General features: G+C 32.6%; 1 protein-coding gene across 1 annotated transcript; it reads right to left on the bottom strand.

The window, feature by feature from the left end:
- Positions 1 to 10,714: 10,714 nt before the first annotated feature.
- On the bottom strand, positions 10,715 to 13,350 carry LOC127699200 (ankyrin repeat domain-containing protein 50-like). The gene has a single exon (XM_052202966.1). The coding sequence runs from the start codon at positions 13,296 to 13,298 to the stop codon at positions 12,132 to 12,134; it is 1,167 nt and encodes a 388-aa protein (XP_052058926.1). The 5' UTR covers positions 13,299 to 13,350; the 3' UTR covers positions 10,715 to 12,131.
- Between the last annotated feature and the right edge of the window lie 3,522 nt (positions 13,351 to 16,872).

The raw sequence follows: 16,872 nt of genomic DNA, 5'->3' as shown, positions 1-16,872 counted from the left end.
TTACTTCTTTACATGATGTGAATTCTTCGTTATGTGATGTGGTTATTTCTTTACATGGTATGAACATTTCATTACGTGATGCCAAACTTTCCTTACGTGATGTTAGCATGGTAAGAAAAACATTATGACGTTATGTGAACATTTTGTTATTTCAAAACAACTTTATAAGAACACGGAACCTCTCAGGCGTTATTACACATGCATTTTATAGAGAAAAAAAAAACATAAGAGTATCCGAGACGAAAAGTATGCATAAGGGTTTCAATTAAATTCTTGAAAAAATATGAAAGACCGCCTTGGGGAGCACATTCCGACCACAGGGACTCGGTAAGCAGATAAAAATTTTGTTCATCAATGTTTTCAATTTTGTTTATATTCCTGTCTGTTAAATGAATTGTATATTACATTATTAACGTATTTAACGGAAGATTAAGTCAATTTTCTCCTTAACTATTGAGATATTTCTTTCCATAACAACTGAGTAACTTCTTTCCTTAAAACATATTTTTTTTAATAACAAATGCATGAAAGCGTCAGAGCAAAATATTATAAAAAACTTTCAAGACATCATAATTATTAGGACTATAAATAGTTGCAATGACAGATTATATCTTCCTACCACTCCCCAACTTAAAATATTAAAGGATTGTGAATTTCTGGTTGGACATCGTCCATGCATACACATATTAGCACATCAAGGATTTATATAGTAAACAGAGATGGATAAAGGGGAGCTGCACCGGCAACCCTTTATGGGTATCATAGATGATAAATGCAAATACTTTTTACAAGTATCACGTGAAACATTGGCTTGCCAGCACCGCCTTTCAAAATCCTGGATCAACACCTGATAAATTATTTACAATGTCAATATTGTACCCCTTTTGTGAAGACAATTTCCTTTCATTATGTATGAGGGATTATCGCTCTAGGATTATCGTTGTAACGTAACAACCGAAAAAATTCCGAATGACAAATTTATCTCCAATTTCGTCAATGTTATTAAAAAACGACACGTTTATCAGTTATATAAGAATAAGGAGATGCAGTATGATGCAAATGAGACAACTATCCACCAAAGTTCAGATGAAGTGATTGTAAGCAATTTTTGTATGGTCTATGACAATGAGAAAAACTCATACCGTATAGTCGGCTATAAAAGGCCCCGAAATGAAAATAATGAAACAATTCAATTGAGAAATCTAACGACCTAATTCATAACAAAACAATTTACGAAAAACAAATATGACAGATATGAACTTACGACAACAACTGAACTGCAGGTTCCTTGACAGGTACACAAAGAATGCGGCGGGGTTAAACCTTTTTGTGAGCGATCAACTCTCCCTTAACCTTGGACAGTGGTGTTATAACACATTGCCACAACATAAGAACAAACTATAAAATCAATTGAAAAGGGCTTGACTCATCAGATCGATACAAAGCAGAAAACATCTAACAAAAACACAGACCGAGCGTGTCAAGGTGTTTATACATTCCTATCAACAACAAAGTACAGACCTTAGAGTAATTGCAGTTAATGACAGCTAGTTCGAAGCCAATAGCAACTTATAAAAAAAAACATGTATCTTAGACTAACATATCAATCAGTACATCTCCAACATCCAATGGATTTAGTGTAAAGATGTTATTAACTGTCAGAGAAAAGCATGACCTTTTGAAATGCCAAAATATAGGTATCGACAGATTGTAGTACCGTGAAAGTGCATATGTGTATAACAATATTATTAAGTATAGTTTTAATTTTCTGATAACAAAATCAATATTTCTACCAATAAAAACAATATTCAAAGATTTATTTACAGTGTGTGAATTGGTAACCTTTTAGGATAAGTTTATTTAAACGATCGAATATAAATTTACCGGCTCGGTAAACAACATCACCGTAAAATTTACGATGTGCTAGTCCGTTTGAAACAAGTTTTTTCACAGGTATAGCAAAACTTTGAAACCAAATATATGTATCCTTCGAAGAATTAAGTAAAGCTTTTAAGTAATTTGTAGTAACAAAATCTCTGACTTAATCATTATACCAGGAAGACATAGATTCCGATCATTGGAATCCAAAACGTCACTAAAGACAGGGGCATAGCGAACCAGTTGGATATATAAGTACCGTACGACGGTGCTAAAGTAACATCACCATCTAAAAAAGGAAAATTAACAACAGGGAAAGAAAAATCATCCCTTTTATTGTAAACTTGGAGTTTTATATTTCATAATTACTAGAATATTAACAAAAAAATGTTCTAGATCAACATCCTGCGTATAGATTCATATTTAAAAAACATGTTTTAGAATAGGCCAATTGAAAGGATAGAAAATTGGACAAACGACTATCTACATCTTAAGAACAGAACTTGAACACGGTGTTCACTGCGTCTGAACACGGGTGTTATTATTTTGAACACAAACGTTAAAATTTTGAACACTTCTCTAAGAATGGACATTAAATGAACATGTGGCATTTAAATGTTGAACTATCGTTGTACATTTTTTGAACGCTCCCGAGAGCGTCAGGCGTCCGTTATATTTACAGTGTACGATGACAACTGAACGACTTTCGGAGCTATGTATTCTTCACACATACAAGGAGACGCTTATTGACATTGATAAAATAATTGATTGTTTTGCAACCAAAAAGGACAGGAGACTTGTTTTTAATTAAGGTCACTGGTGAGAGAGGTTGACTCTGACTCTTTCATAATTCGTATCAACGCATAAGGTTTCGACTGGTTGACAACTTGTATCTACAAAGTGAAATTTTCCTCAACAATTACCCTACTCAGTTTGTATTTTTGAAATAAAACAAGACAGATTTTGTAATTCATTCACTTACAAACATGACAGGAAACTTAGAATCATGCATAAATGTTGTGTCACAAATAAAAAAAAATATGATATACAGCAACAAACGACGACCGTGGTCAGAATGTGCTCCCCCAGGAGGTCTTAATTCCCTATTCTTTCAAGAATTAGATTTCTATTCGGCATGCCTACTTTTCCCCTTATGCTTTTGTTTTCTGTAAATGCATGTAATAGTGTCCAAGAGGTTCCGTTTTCTTATAAGGATGTTTAAACATAATGAAATGTTCACATAATGTCATATATGTTTCTCACTATGTTAACATCACGAAAGGAAAGTTTAGCATCACGTAATGAAATTTTCATATCAAGTAAGTAAACATATCACGTAATGAAGATTTTATATCATGTGAAGAAGAAACCACATCACGTAATAAAGTTATCACATTATGTAAAAGAGGGGCGAAAGATACCGCAGGGACATTCAAACTCATAAATCGAAAATGAACTGACAACGCCATGACTAAAAAGAGAAAAAAAAAACAAACAGACAAATATGAGTACACAAAACATGACGTAGAAAAATAAAGAAGTAACCACATCATGTAATAGTGTTTTGACGTGATGTAAGCAACATTTGCATCATGTCATAGTATTTTTTTCTAATGAAGCAGTGATGGCGTTCGATACTGTTATCTGATTGTGCTATTATCGTTTCTATTAATTTCTACTTTATTGTTATTTAATTGCTGTTTATGTAGACTTGCCATAATCGTTTCTATTAATTTCTACTATATTGTTATTTGATTGCTGTTTATGTAGACTTGCCATAATCGTTTCTATTAATTTCTACCATATTGTTATTTGATTGCTGTTTATGTAGACTTGCCATAATCTTTTCTATTAATTTCTACTATATTGTTATTTGATTGCTATTTATGTAGACTTGCCATAATCTTTTCTATTAATTTCTAGTATATTGTTATTTGATTGCTGTTTATGTAGACTTGACATAATCTTTTCTATTAATTTCTACTATATTGTTATTTGATTGATGTTTATGTAGACTTGCCATAATCTTTTCTATTAATTTCTACTATATTGTTATTTGATTGCTGTTTATGCAGATTGCAGACTCCTTTTCACAAAAGAGTTGAATGCTAGCTTAAGATATAGTTTTACAAATTTTTCAATATTTTCTGACAAAGTACGAGTCAGAATTAATTTATGAGCAAGCTTTTAATTGTTTTACACTTATGTATTGGAGTTATATACATGTGGTATTGCTGAATAGATGGTTATATTTTTGGTTTAGTCTTTTCATTAAACTACTTCTTTTGATAAAAAGAAAATCGTATGCTATGTTTTCACAATTTTCTAACTAAATAAGAGTCAGAGTAAGATTTAAAGCAACATACTGAATGTTTTACACGTATGTAAAGGAATTATATACATGTGGTATGGCCGAATAGATGTTATGTTTTTGGTTTTGTCTTTTTATTACACTACCTCTTTTTATAATAAAAAATATCTTAGGCTATAGATTTACAACTTTTTCTAACAAAGTACAAGTCAGAGTAAAATTTAGATCAAATATTGAATGTTTTACACTGATGTATTGTAGTTATATACATGTTGTATGGCTGAACAGATGGTTATGTTCTTTGTATTGTCTTGTTATTAAACTACCTCTTTTTATAAAACAAAATATAATGTATACATTATATCAACTTGATATTTATTATTTAGATATACAATCATATTTCAAATAGATGTTTAACTCATTTTATTTTTTACATTTCATTATAAATTTAGAATGACTTTGATGCGACTGTCACACAAATGAGAGGTTTAGCGCTTTAAAAACAGGTTTAATCCACCATTTTCTACATAAGAAAATGCCTGTACCAAATCAGGAATATGACAGTTGTTATCCATTCGTTTGATGTGTTTGAGCTTTTGATTTTGCCATTTGCTTTTCCGTTTTGAATTTTCTTCGGAGTTCAGTATTTTCATGATTTTGGTTTTTAGTTCTTTTTAGAAAACTAGATGCTTGAATTTTTTGTCTTTTTGAAATAAATAGATTCCGTTTTTTGTAGCCATAATGTCTATGATATTTTCAGTCTTTATGTGATAAAGTTCACTTAAAAAGTATAAAGCAAAACATAAAAATTAAAGACAGTTTAGAAAGCAAATTTGTCAAATTAAGGTATAAGAATTAATCACTGTGCCATGAGCATTGTACAAACTCAAACATTAGTACTGCCAATATTCCTCTTAAAAATTGCACAAAACATGCTGCTCCCAACCTCTCTAACTGTGTCTGTATTGGTGAAGTCAGTGCAAACTAACATTGGCTATCTAAAACTATTTTCTTTTAAATAATAGAAACCGAGATAAGTTAACTGGCACTAATGTGTGGTCCTGATGACCAGTGAGTACTTAGAGTTAGTTATATTCAAGAATGGTCGATGAACATGGTAACTGAACCGGAAATTTTTGGAAATTCACTAAATTGGAAACCCTAAATATTTTGTCTATAAAAGGAACATTTTATTTTGTGCATTTTTATACAGAAATGGCACATTTATTCTTATGTTGAAATTGTTTATTTGACCACATTCTATTAGAAATGGCACTTGTTTTGATTTCAAATAGAGTGAACCAGTATCCTAATGATAAATAAGTTTTTAACTTTACAAAGCAAAGTGACAATTTCATGTTTGAAAATGAAAAAGACTTAATTTGTTTAATGAGTATTTAGACATCTGGTTGTTTTATATTTTTTAGTTATTTCGTTTGAACTCAATAAACATAGTTAAAGTCAAAATATATCAAGAAAATATTCCTTGCATATAATATTAGTTACATGAAGTTTTAGTGACCTAATACGATATATATGGGGTCAGTGAATTCCATATGGGGTGAGAGCGAAGCTCAAATCCGCATATGGAATTGACTGACCCCATATATATCGTATTAGGTCACTAGCACACCGTGTAACGAATTTATCTTACCGACTGTCTTTTCATGTGGTATTTAGACTATCGGCCTATCAAAGTAGTTAAGTCTTCAATACCTAGTTTTAACATGTTTAAGAACCTACTTCCATTTGTCTATACAAAAAAAACAAATGCCAACAATAACAACGTGTTAGCTTAAAATTTATTTTATGAATGTATTTCAATCGATCATTATCGGTTTCGTCGTCTGTTGAAATGTTTTAGATTTCTTTTTTTGTTTTGAAAGGGAAGTAACTCCTTCCTAACCCCATATGGTTGCTAACCCTGTATGTTAACTAACCATTTACTTTTATAAATTGTAACTTGGATGGAGAGTTGTCTCATTGGCACTCATACCACATCTTCCTATATCTATGTAATTTTTAGGGCACCCTATACCAAATATATATAGCCACCACGTGTAGTCCGTTAACCAATCATATCCCCATAAATCTATATGAGGTAAAATAATATGTAGATAAAAGAATATACCAACAAAGATATACTGTAGGATAAATGACTACAAATTTCATATTTAATCTACCACCATATTCATTTATTTTTACCACTTTTTATACTACTACTTTCTAGAGTCACCTTGTGATTATTTATGTTTTACATAATATGTGCCATTTTATGCTTATGTTAAAAGCTTCTTGCCTTAAGGTTCATCATAACAAATGGACAAAAATGGCTGTGTTTAGACCAGACCTCAAAAACTACTCCAAGTACAGACTCACATGTGCAGTTGGAAAAGTTTTAAGGCCTGGCATCCACTAGATATATAAAAGTTAAATACATTTTTTGTTTCAGAAAAATAAAATCATTTTTGGATTTTGATGAGCATTTTTTTTTCGTTCCTGCAGAAGGTGTAAAAATAAACAAACACCTGAATTGCTTTTGATACTGTCCACTCAGTTACACCCTTTAACTCACCTATAATTGTGTAGATATCTATTGTATGTCTATTGTCCATGCCAATCAAGGACAATCAATACAATACAGTACAGTTTTTACCTGAGAGGGAGCATCTCAAAGTTGTATCCCAACTTAGTTTATTTTTACACCTTCTGCAGGAACGAAAAAAAAATGCTCATCAAAATCCAAAAATGATTTTATCTTTCTGAAACAAACAATGTATTTAACTTTTATATATCTAGTGGATGCCAGGCCTTAAAACTTTTCCAACTGCACAGGTGAGTCTGTACTCGGAGTAGTTTTTGAGGTCTAAACACAGCCATTTTTGTCCATTAGTTATGATGAACCTTAAATATCATATAAAGTTTTATATAATTAATATTATACCAAGCTGGAAAATAAAAAGTTAAATCATTAGTTTCTTATCAAAAACAAAACACCCCGAAGTATTCTTGACTCTAGTGTAGAAGAGAATTGGTTTAATTCATGACCATATCAAACTAGGCTTTAGGGTTGGTATGTGCTGCCTGCTGATGGCCCTTATAAGTACGAGAAAATAAAAAAAGGCAACAGTAGTATACCGCTGTTCGAAAGTCATAAATCGATTGAGAGAAAACAAATCCGGGTTACAAACTAAAACCGAGGGAAACACGTCAACTATAAGAGGAAAACAACGAAACAACAGAACACTAAAGTGCAACAAAAAACCAAACGACAATGTAACTTACACAGAAACAAACTATAAGATAAGAACTGCCATTTTCCTGACTTTGTACAGGACATTTTAAGAAAAAAATGGTTGGTTGAACCTGGTTTTGAGGCTAGCCAAACCTCGTGCGTTTATGGCAATATGAAATATAACACTAAAAGGACAACATTACATGACATGACTACAGTACAGCACAAATAAATTCAATTACATTCAGGACAGAGAAATACACAAATAAACCATACAATAATACATTTCGACATGCTAATAGTTATCAAAGGTACCAGGCTTATAATTTGATACGCCAAACGCGCGTTTTATCTACACAAGACTCATCATTCATGCTCAGATCAAAATAGTCAGAAAGCCAAACAAGTATAAAGTTAAAGACGTTTATGACCCAAAATTTCAAAAAATTGTGCCAAATACGTCTAAGGTTTTCTACGCCTGGGATAAGAAAATCCTTAGTATTTAGAATAAAATTGAGAATGAAAATGGGGAATGTGTTAAAAAGACAACACCCCCAACAAAGGGCAAAATACAGCCGAAGGTCACCAATGGGTCTTCATCCTAGCGAGAAAATCCCGAACACGGATGCGGACTTCCGCTGGCCCCTAAACAAACATGTGTACTAGTTCAGTGAAAATGGATGTCCCACTAAACTCCAAACCAAATAAAAGAACTTAAATTAAAATTCATACAAGACTAACAAAGGCCAGATGCGCCTGACCTGGAACAGGCGCAAAAATGCGGCAGGGTTAAACATGTTTTGTGATATCTCAACCCTCCCCCTATACAACTAGCCAATGTAGAAAAACAAACACAAAGCAATACGCACAGTAAAACGCAGTTCAAAAAAAGTCAACATCCGATTTCAGAATATGAAATACAGAGATTTCTTTCGTTGAAATCAGATACGTTGTTACATACACAAACCAATCGTCTAGAAATGGATTATTAACAACAGGAAATGAAAAATCATCTCTTTCATCTCATATTTTGGTCTCAAGCTTCCCGTTAAAGATATAAATATAGATTGTCTGTTGTTAGTAACAATGACCTAAACGAGATTACACATATATATTTGCATTCTGATTTTTAAATGCCCATTTAATAAGGTGTGTGAAGTGTTTTCTTAATAAGATTATGAGATGAAGTGATATATAGGGTAGAAACTTTTAACTTTGAACAGATTTGAAATCATAAGCATGCAATTTTTCAAGAACCTTCAACGAATTGTTGACATTCCTTAAGTAATTAATTCTACTATTTTCAATTTAGTGTAGTAGTAACTAGAATAGACTTGAAGACGAAAAAAATCTATATGTGTCAGGTGTTTTGTGCACATTTGGAACCCATGCATAGTTGTTACTTTCATTGTATTTGGTTCTGCTTGTAAAGAAGTAGCTAAAAGTTTATATTTGTTAAAGATGCCATTTTCCGAAAATGGAGTCAGATGGAATGTTTGTGAATTCGTGATTTCCTTTTGCAGAACCTCAATGTAAAATTCATGTCAAACAATAATGATATTATTACCAACCTTATCAGCGATATGTATATCTTTACTGATGAATGATTTCAAATCTCGGTCACGGACGATATAAAGGTCTCTTTACAACATGGGAACTATAATAAGAAAGGTTTAACTACAAGTAACACATAATCTTAAAATTATAAAAGATCCATGTAAATGAGGACAAGGTCAGATGAAACATGCCATACACACATGTTAACCAAATAAAGTCAGCCTATTGTTTAAAATATCTGCGTAACAAATCTAATTTAAAATTTAACAGTGACCACTGAAACATTAAAATGAGGTTCATGTCATATGAACCCATCTAAACATATGTATACCATGAAACCTTCCAGACTGACATATACACTAAACATTCATTCCCTAAACCAAATAAAGTGTTCCCATTGCCTATAGTATCTGAGAAATAGAACAAACCACATAAAATTAATCTTGATCGCCATTCCGTGAAATGAGGTCACTGTCTGATGGACACGTGTAGAACTTGCAAGGATCCAATATAATAAATATAGTCATCCTATAACTGATAAGTGAGTTATTTATGACAACAAAAACTTTTCAAGCAGTCGCAGAACCACGAAAAAGAGGTCAAGAACAATGGATATATGACAGACGGAACTTTGCGACTTTTGGCATCTGCATACAAGTGTAAAGCATCCAGGTAGTCTACCTTGTGTAATATAAAGCTTCAAACAAATAGTTTACGCTGTTGCCCCCAAAGACGTATTATAATGCTATTGTCTTATCTTTTTCGACTTTCCTTGTAGGCAAGATAACAATCTGACTTGTTGTGTCTGTCTGTTTTTAAAGGACATATCATATCATTGTAAGAGATTATCACCCTGAATATGCTTTCATTTACTAATCATGCTAATGTTTAGTTTATTATTGTATTGTGCTGTTTATTCAATGTCCAAGGTAAGGAGAGGGTTAAGCATTCACAACAACTTAAACACCCCTCAGTATGTTCCTGTCAGACGTCCAGAGCAAGCGTCGCAGGGTAAACCCAATTTGCGACAGTAAAATCTACGTTTTACGAAAGCCAAACTTAAAATGCAATACAGTTATCTCTTAATTTATCTAAAAAGTATAAAAAGTGGCTTACTTATCACAATGATGTGTGTTTTTTTTTCAAAAAGAATACATGTCCATAAGACACCTTGCCCATTAGCACTAATCTCTAAATATTCAGTAAACCATGAAACCAGCGTTATATGACATATCATTTACTCTCATCACCTAACAATGAAGATATATATAAATTTTGACTTGGATGGAGAGTTGTTTCATTGGCACTCATACCACATCTTCATATATCTATATAGTACGTTTCTTGCTGAAGTCATCTAATCACAATGGTATACTATATAAAGCATAATTATTTTAATGTTTGGTGAACTATTTAATCGGTGTCAAAACCATAAATTGTTTAATCATTTAGAAAGTTCACATAGTAATGATTACAATTTCATTTTAACTTCCTAAACCAAATGAAGGACTATTGAACGAAAGACTGGACCAAAAATTACAATACCAACGGTACCCCAATATTGTTTTCATGGCATAAAATACTCATTCATTAAATAACTGTGTGGAATAAATGTCATGCGGTGTTATTACAGTACAAGTATGTATCATCACAAGAATATTACATTGGTAATAAATGTATGAAATTTAAAAAGTAGCTTTTTTAAAAAATTTTGAATATTAAACAAAAAAGTGTTACCATAATAGTAGCTTATATTTTCACAACAATATCATATATATAATTAATCAATTGAAATATAAAATCAATATCTATTTCCATTGAAGAAATCATTAAAATAAACAATTAACAAAGATATAGCTAAATACTTTAAAATACATTTACTCAGTTGTCTAAGTCCTTTCTGGAAAGTGCATAATTTATTTCGTGTTGACTTTTGATATTTCTTATCTATTAAAGCATGCTTATTAATCATAGTAAATATACCCTACTGACAATTCAGACAGGCAATGTGTAGTGTTGACATGCCATTATTGTCACATACATTATTGTTTGCCCCTATATCCAGTCACATTTTTACAACTGTTTATGACCATGCATACAAGCAATCATTTAAAGTGTGTGACCATACACATCACATTTTATTAAAGTCTGCTCCACTTTCTACATGTATTAGCAATTCAACTATTTTTCTATGAACATGTTCACAAGCCTTCATAACAGATGCCTGGTCAATATAATCACATCGGTTAATCTTCAATAGTTCTGCATGCTCACTTTCACAAGTCATAAACACAGGTGACTGATTCACGTAGTCACATTTATCACGGTCTTGTCCTTTTTCTATCAGCATTCTTACTATTTGTATATGAATAGATATAGGAAGATGTGGTATGAGTGCCAATGAGACAACTCTCCATCCAAGGCACAATTTATAAAAGTAAACAATTATAGGTCAAGGTACGGTCTTCAACACGGAGCCTTGGCTCACACCGAACAACAAGCTATAAAGGGCCCCATAAAATTACTAGTGTAAAACCATTCAAACGGGAAAACCAACGGTCTAATCTATATAAAAAACGAGAAACGAGAAACACTTATGAACCACATCAACAAACGACAACTACTGAACATCAGATTCCTTACTTAGGACAGGTGCAAACAATTGCAGCGAGTTTAAACGTTTTAATGGTACCAAACCTTCACCCTTATCTGAAATAATAGTTTAACATCACAACATAGAAAGACACACTATAAAATATCAATTGGAATGGCTTAACTCAATCGAAAGACCATGTTTACAGGCCATCATTAATGATGATCGATCACTCCTGTTCATTTTATGACAGTCTTTCTTTCTGTCTAAATATATTCTCGGTATTTCTGTATGACCATGTTCACAAACCTTCATAAGAGCGACTGATCATTCCAGTCCTTTTTCTAATAATAAATTCACTTTTTCTGTATGACCATTTTCACAAGCCGTCATTTAAGGTGTCTGACTAGTCCAGTCAATTTTATTAAAGTCTGCTCCTCTTGTTAAAAACATATTTACTATTTCTGTATACCCCTGTTCACATGCTTTGAATACATTTGACTCCGTGTAGCAACTATTTAGTTATTTCTGTATGCCCATTTGACAAGCCTTCACTGTCATTTTGTATTATAGTCTGCACCTCTATCGTATATCATCTCGATTGCTTCTATTTGACCACTGCAATGAGATACCATGACAGGTGACTGATCAGACATGTTGACTTTAATATATTCTGTTCCTCTGTCTAATAAAACGTTTACTATTTCTGTATGACCTTGTTTACAAGCGATCATTACTGGTGATTTATCATCAAAATCACAGTAATTATAGTCTGCTCCTCTGTCTAATAGTAATTTAACTATTTCTGTATGGCCAATTTCACAAGCAATTGTTAAAGGTGTGCTTCCCTTATCATCAGATTTATTACAGTTTACTTCTCTATCTAACAACATCCATACAATTTCTGGATGACCATTTTCACAAGCCTTCATAATAGATGACTGACCTGATCTGTCACATTTATTAAAGTCTACACCTTTATCCAACAATGTCCTTACTATTTCTGTGTGACCATATTCACAAGCTGTCATGACAGGTGACTGACCCAATATGTCAAAATTATCATATTCTGCTCCTTTATCTAACAACAAACTTGCAACTTTTTCATGACCTTGTTTACAAGCTTTCATAACAGGTGATTGACCGGATTTGTCCATTTTTTTTAATTCTGCTCCTTTATCTAACAGTTTTCTTACGATTTCTGTACGTTCATGTTCAGAAGCCTTCATTATAGGTGACTGACCAATTCTATCAAATTTATCATAATCTGCTCCTTTGGCTAACAACAAACTTACAATTTGTTCATGACCATGTTCACAAGCCTTCATGAGAGGTGTCTCACCCAATATATCACACTTATTCAAGTCAGCTCCTCTGTCTAATAACAAACAGGTTATTTCAATATTATTATATTCACAAGCCTTCATTAGCAGAGACCGACCACTGCTGTCACATTCATTTAAACCTGTTCCTTTATATACTAATATATTTACGATTTCTCTATGACTATTTTTTAAAGCATGCATTATGAGGGAAGAACCATCAGCATAATTGAAATTAAAGTCTCCTCCTTTGTCCAACAAAATCCTTACTGCACCAGTATGACCATGTTTACATGCATACATTAGAGATGACCTTCCTTTTTTATCGCAGCTTCTATAGTCTATCCCTTTATCTACCAAGATCCTAACTATTTCTGTTTGACCATATTTACAAGCATACATAAGAAGTGATTGCCCACTATTATTGCATTTTATAACGTCTGCTTTAATATCCAACAACGACGATTTTTGTATGGCCACGTTTACAAGCGATAATAATAGGTGAACAACCATTATTATCACATTTATAATGTTTGCTCCGCTGAGTATCAGCATCCTTAAAACCTCTTGATGACCATGTTTACAAGAATACAGTACAGCTGACCAACGCCATTTGTTACATTTATTTAAGTCCACTCTCCTTTCTAACAACATCATTACTATTTCTTCGTGACCATTTCTACAAGCACACATTAATGGTGACCAGCCCTTTCTGTTACACTTATTATTGTCTACATTGTTATCTAACAATATTTTGACAAATTCTGTTAGCCCGGTGGAACAAGCCTCCATAAGAAGTGATCTTCCTTTTCTGTCACATTGGTTACAGTCTACTCCTCTGTTAAACAACATCTTTACTTTTTCAATGTCTCCATAGACAACACCATGCATTATGGGTGACTGACTCAAAGTGTTCAACTTATTACAGTCTACCTCTTTGTCTAACAATATCTTTACTATTTCTGTATGACCTTTACTACAAGCAAATGCAATAGAAGTCCAACCGTTAAGGTCAGATTTATTATAATCTACTCCCTTCTCCAATAGCATTCTTACTATGTCTGTATAACCATGTTCACAAGCCTTAACTAGAGGCGTCTGACCCAAGATGTTAGATATATCACAATTCACTCCCTTTTCTATCAATATTTGTACAATGACTGTATGACCTTTTTTACAAGCCTCCATTAATGGCGTATTATAAAGATTATCAAATTCATTACGGTCTGCTCCTTTGTCTGACAATGTTTTAACAATTTCGGAAAAACCATTTCGACAAGCAACCAAAAATGGTGATCGATTGTTTTTGTCACATTTATTATAATCAACGCCTCTTACTAACAGCATATTGAGTATTTCGATAAAACCCATTTCACAAGAATACATTGAAGCTGATTTACCATGAATGTCAACTTTATCATAGTTTACCCCCTTGTCTATCCAAATTCCAACCATTTCTGTATTATCACAATCATTTATTACATGTGACCGGTCCCATTGGTTATAGTTTCCTCCTTTATCTAACAGTATCTTTACTATATCTGTATGGTCATATCTACTTGCCTTCATTATCGGTGACATACCAGGTTCGTCACATGTATTATAGTTTAACCCTCTGTCTAATAAAAATCGCGCTATTTTTGTTTTACCATGTGCACATGCCTTCATAACAGGTGATTGACCCCAGCTGTTACATTTTTCACAAAGTGCTCCTCTTTCTACCAACATCTTTACTACTTTCAAATGATTGTATCTACAAGAAAACATGATAGGTGTCCAACCTTTATTATCAGATTTATCTAAGTCTACCCCTCTATCCAACAACATCTCTACTATTTCTGTATAACCATTTTCACAAGCCGTAAGTAAAGGTATCAAACCATTATAATCAGCTTTATTATAATATATCCTTCTGTCTAAGAACATTCTTACTATTTCTGTATGACCATGTGTACAAGCCATAAGTAGAGGTGACGTTCCGAAATAATCAGATTTATTACAATTCGCACCTCTATCTATCAGTATTTTAACAATTTCTGTATGACCATGTTCACAAGCCTTTATCATAGGGGACCGTCTCCAATTATCAAAATCATTAAAGTCTACTCTTTTGTCTAATAGGAACTTAACTATTTCTGTATGACCATGTTCACATGCATTCATTACCGGTAAATGACCTGCATTGTCACAATTATTGTAGTCTGCTCCTCTGTCTAGCAACATCTTAACTATTTCCATATGACCATGTATACAAGCCCTCATTAAAGGTGTCTAACAACAGCCTTGCAATTTCTTTATGGCCATGTTCCGAAGCAATCATAACAGATGACTGATTACTAAATGAACACTGGTTAACATCAACTTCATTGTTTAAACACCAGTTGATCAAAGGGATATCTCCTATTGAACAACAATGTAACAAAGCAGTAGAATATCTTATATCCTTACGAAACCAAAAATAAAGAAATGCCCTTTGATAAGTTTCGTTATCAAAGGTTTGTGCCAGTTGTTTTTGACATGCTTTGTCAAGTTTTTTCAAATGTAACAATAGTTTTAATCTGAACTGAGGTTTTTTCATATTAATATTATTAAAAATATTGCCAACATTTCCCTTTGACCATTCATCAATTAATCTTTAAATGTACATCTGATGATATTTTGGGGGAATGATGGTAATAAATTGATCCATGTCCACCTCTTTTTCTAATAAGAATCGCTTATTGATCAAACAGCTTTCTGCATTCTTTATCAAGCAATTAGTTATTTTTTGTCCAAAGTAGTATGCTAAAATGTCAAATATTTTATCATGTAAAGTTCTGTAGAAATATTTGTTTTCACGTATGCTCATTACCTTCTTAACATATGTATGTGTTAGTGGGTCAAGTCCATGCTGTATAACAAGTAGGGAAACTCCTCTGTCCAGTTTACATGCTTGACATGTGTTCTCAATAACAGTTTTTGTTTCTGGATCAACATCATTTGTCAATAGTTCCTCTTTCAATTCATTGTTAAACATGACACATAAAGCTAAAGCACAATATTTAGTATAATGTCCCATCTGGAGTAGCTTGTCAATTTCTGATTCATAAACAGTAAATGGTTTCTGAAATAAATCTACAACATCAAAATTAGGATTATCATAATACATTTTACATAGAAGCGGAAAACAATAATATAAATAATAATAGTCAGTAATCTCAGAGGCTTTTGATTTTAAATACAGCTCTGCTATTGATTGTTTTTCAGCTTTTGACAAATACATTTCCTCTGATGACATGTTACATGCACATGACTTAAAAATTGATAAAGTGTTAAATTTGTCATCCTGAAAAACTTGTAATCGACATGCTGCAATTATTTTTGTTTGTTTGTTTTCTAGAATTCCTTTTATACGCTCAATGAGTGGATCCCACCTTTTGATATCACTTTGGTCAACGGAAAAGTTTCCACATAAATCATCAATAACGAACAATGTTTTCTTATTCGGATTGTGAAACTTAATAATGTCAACTGGATCAGACACAAGAATAACATCATATTGTTTATTTGACATTTGTAAAGCACCAGGACTTGCAGTGATAGTTACACAACTTTTCTCCTGTATACATTTCAGTACGTGCTGGGCGGCTCTTGTGTTTATAAACATCTTTCCATTGTTCTTCCAGTCTTCAAGTATTTTGTTGATTTGTTCTGAAATATTAAATATGAATTATTTGTCTTCCATTATCCTCAACTTGTGGTTAGTTGGAAATTGTAGCAGCATTCTATATTTAAGCCATAGTGCACACAGTAAAACTGTCATATACTGATTTCATCTTGAAAGTCGGTAATATGGAGGTTTTCCTGCAAGTATACACAACCTTAACCCAATCAATGGTCTACGTTCATGAGGTCATGGTCAGATGAACTGTAACAGACAGACATGTACACCTTACAATCAGTATGTACTCCAAATATAGGTAGCCTATTACTTGTA

This window comes from Mytilus californianus, unplaced genomic scaffold (genome assembly GCF_021869535.1).
Source record: "Mytilus californianus isolate M0D057914Y unplaced genomic scaffold, xbMytCali1.0.p SCAF_4, whole genome shotgun sequence".
Classification (NCBI taxonomy): domain Eukaryota; kingdom Metazoa; phylum Mollusca; class Bivalvia; order Mytilida; family Mytilidae; genus Mytilus; species Mytilus californianus.
Note: the sequence above shows the minus strand (reverse complement) of the source record. Positions and strands in the feature narration are given on the sequence as shown.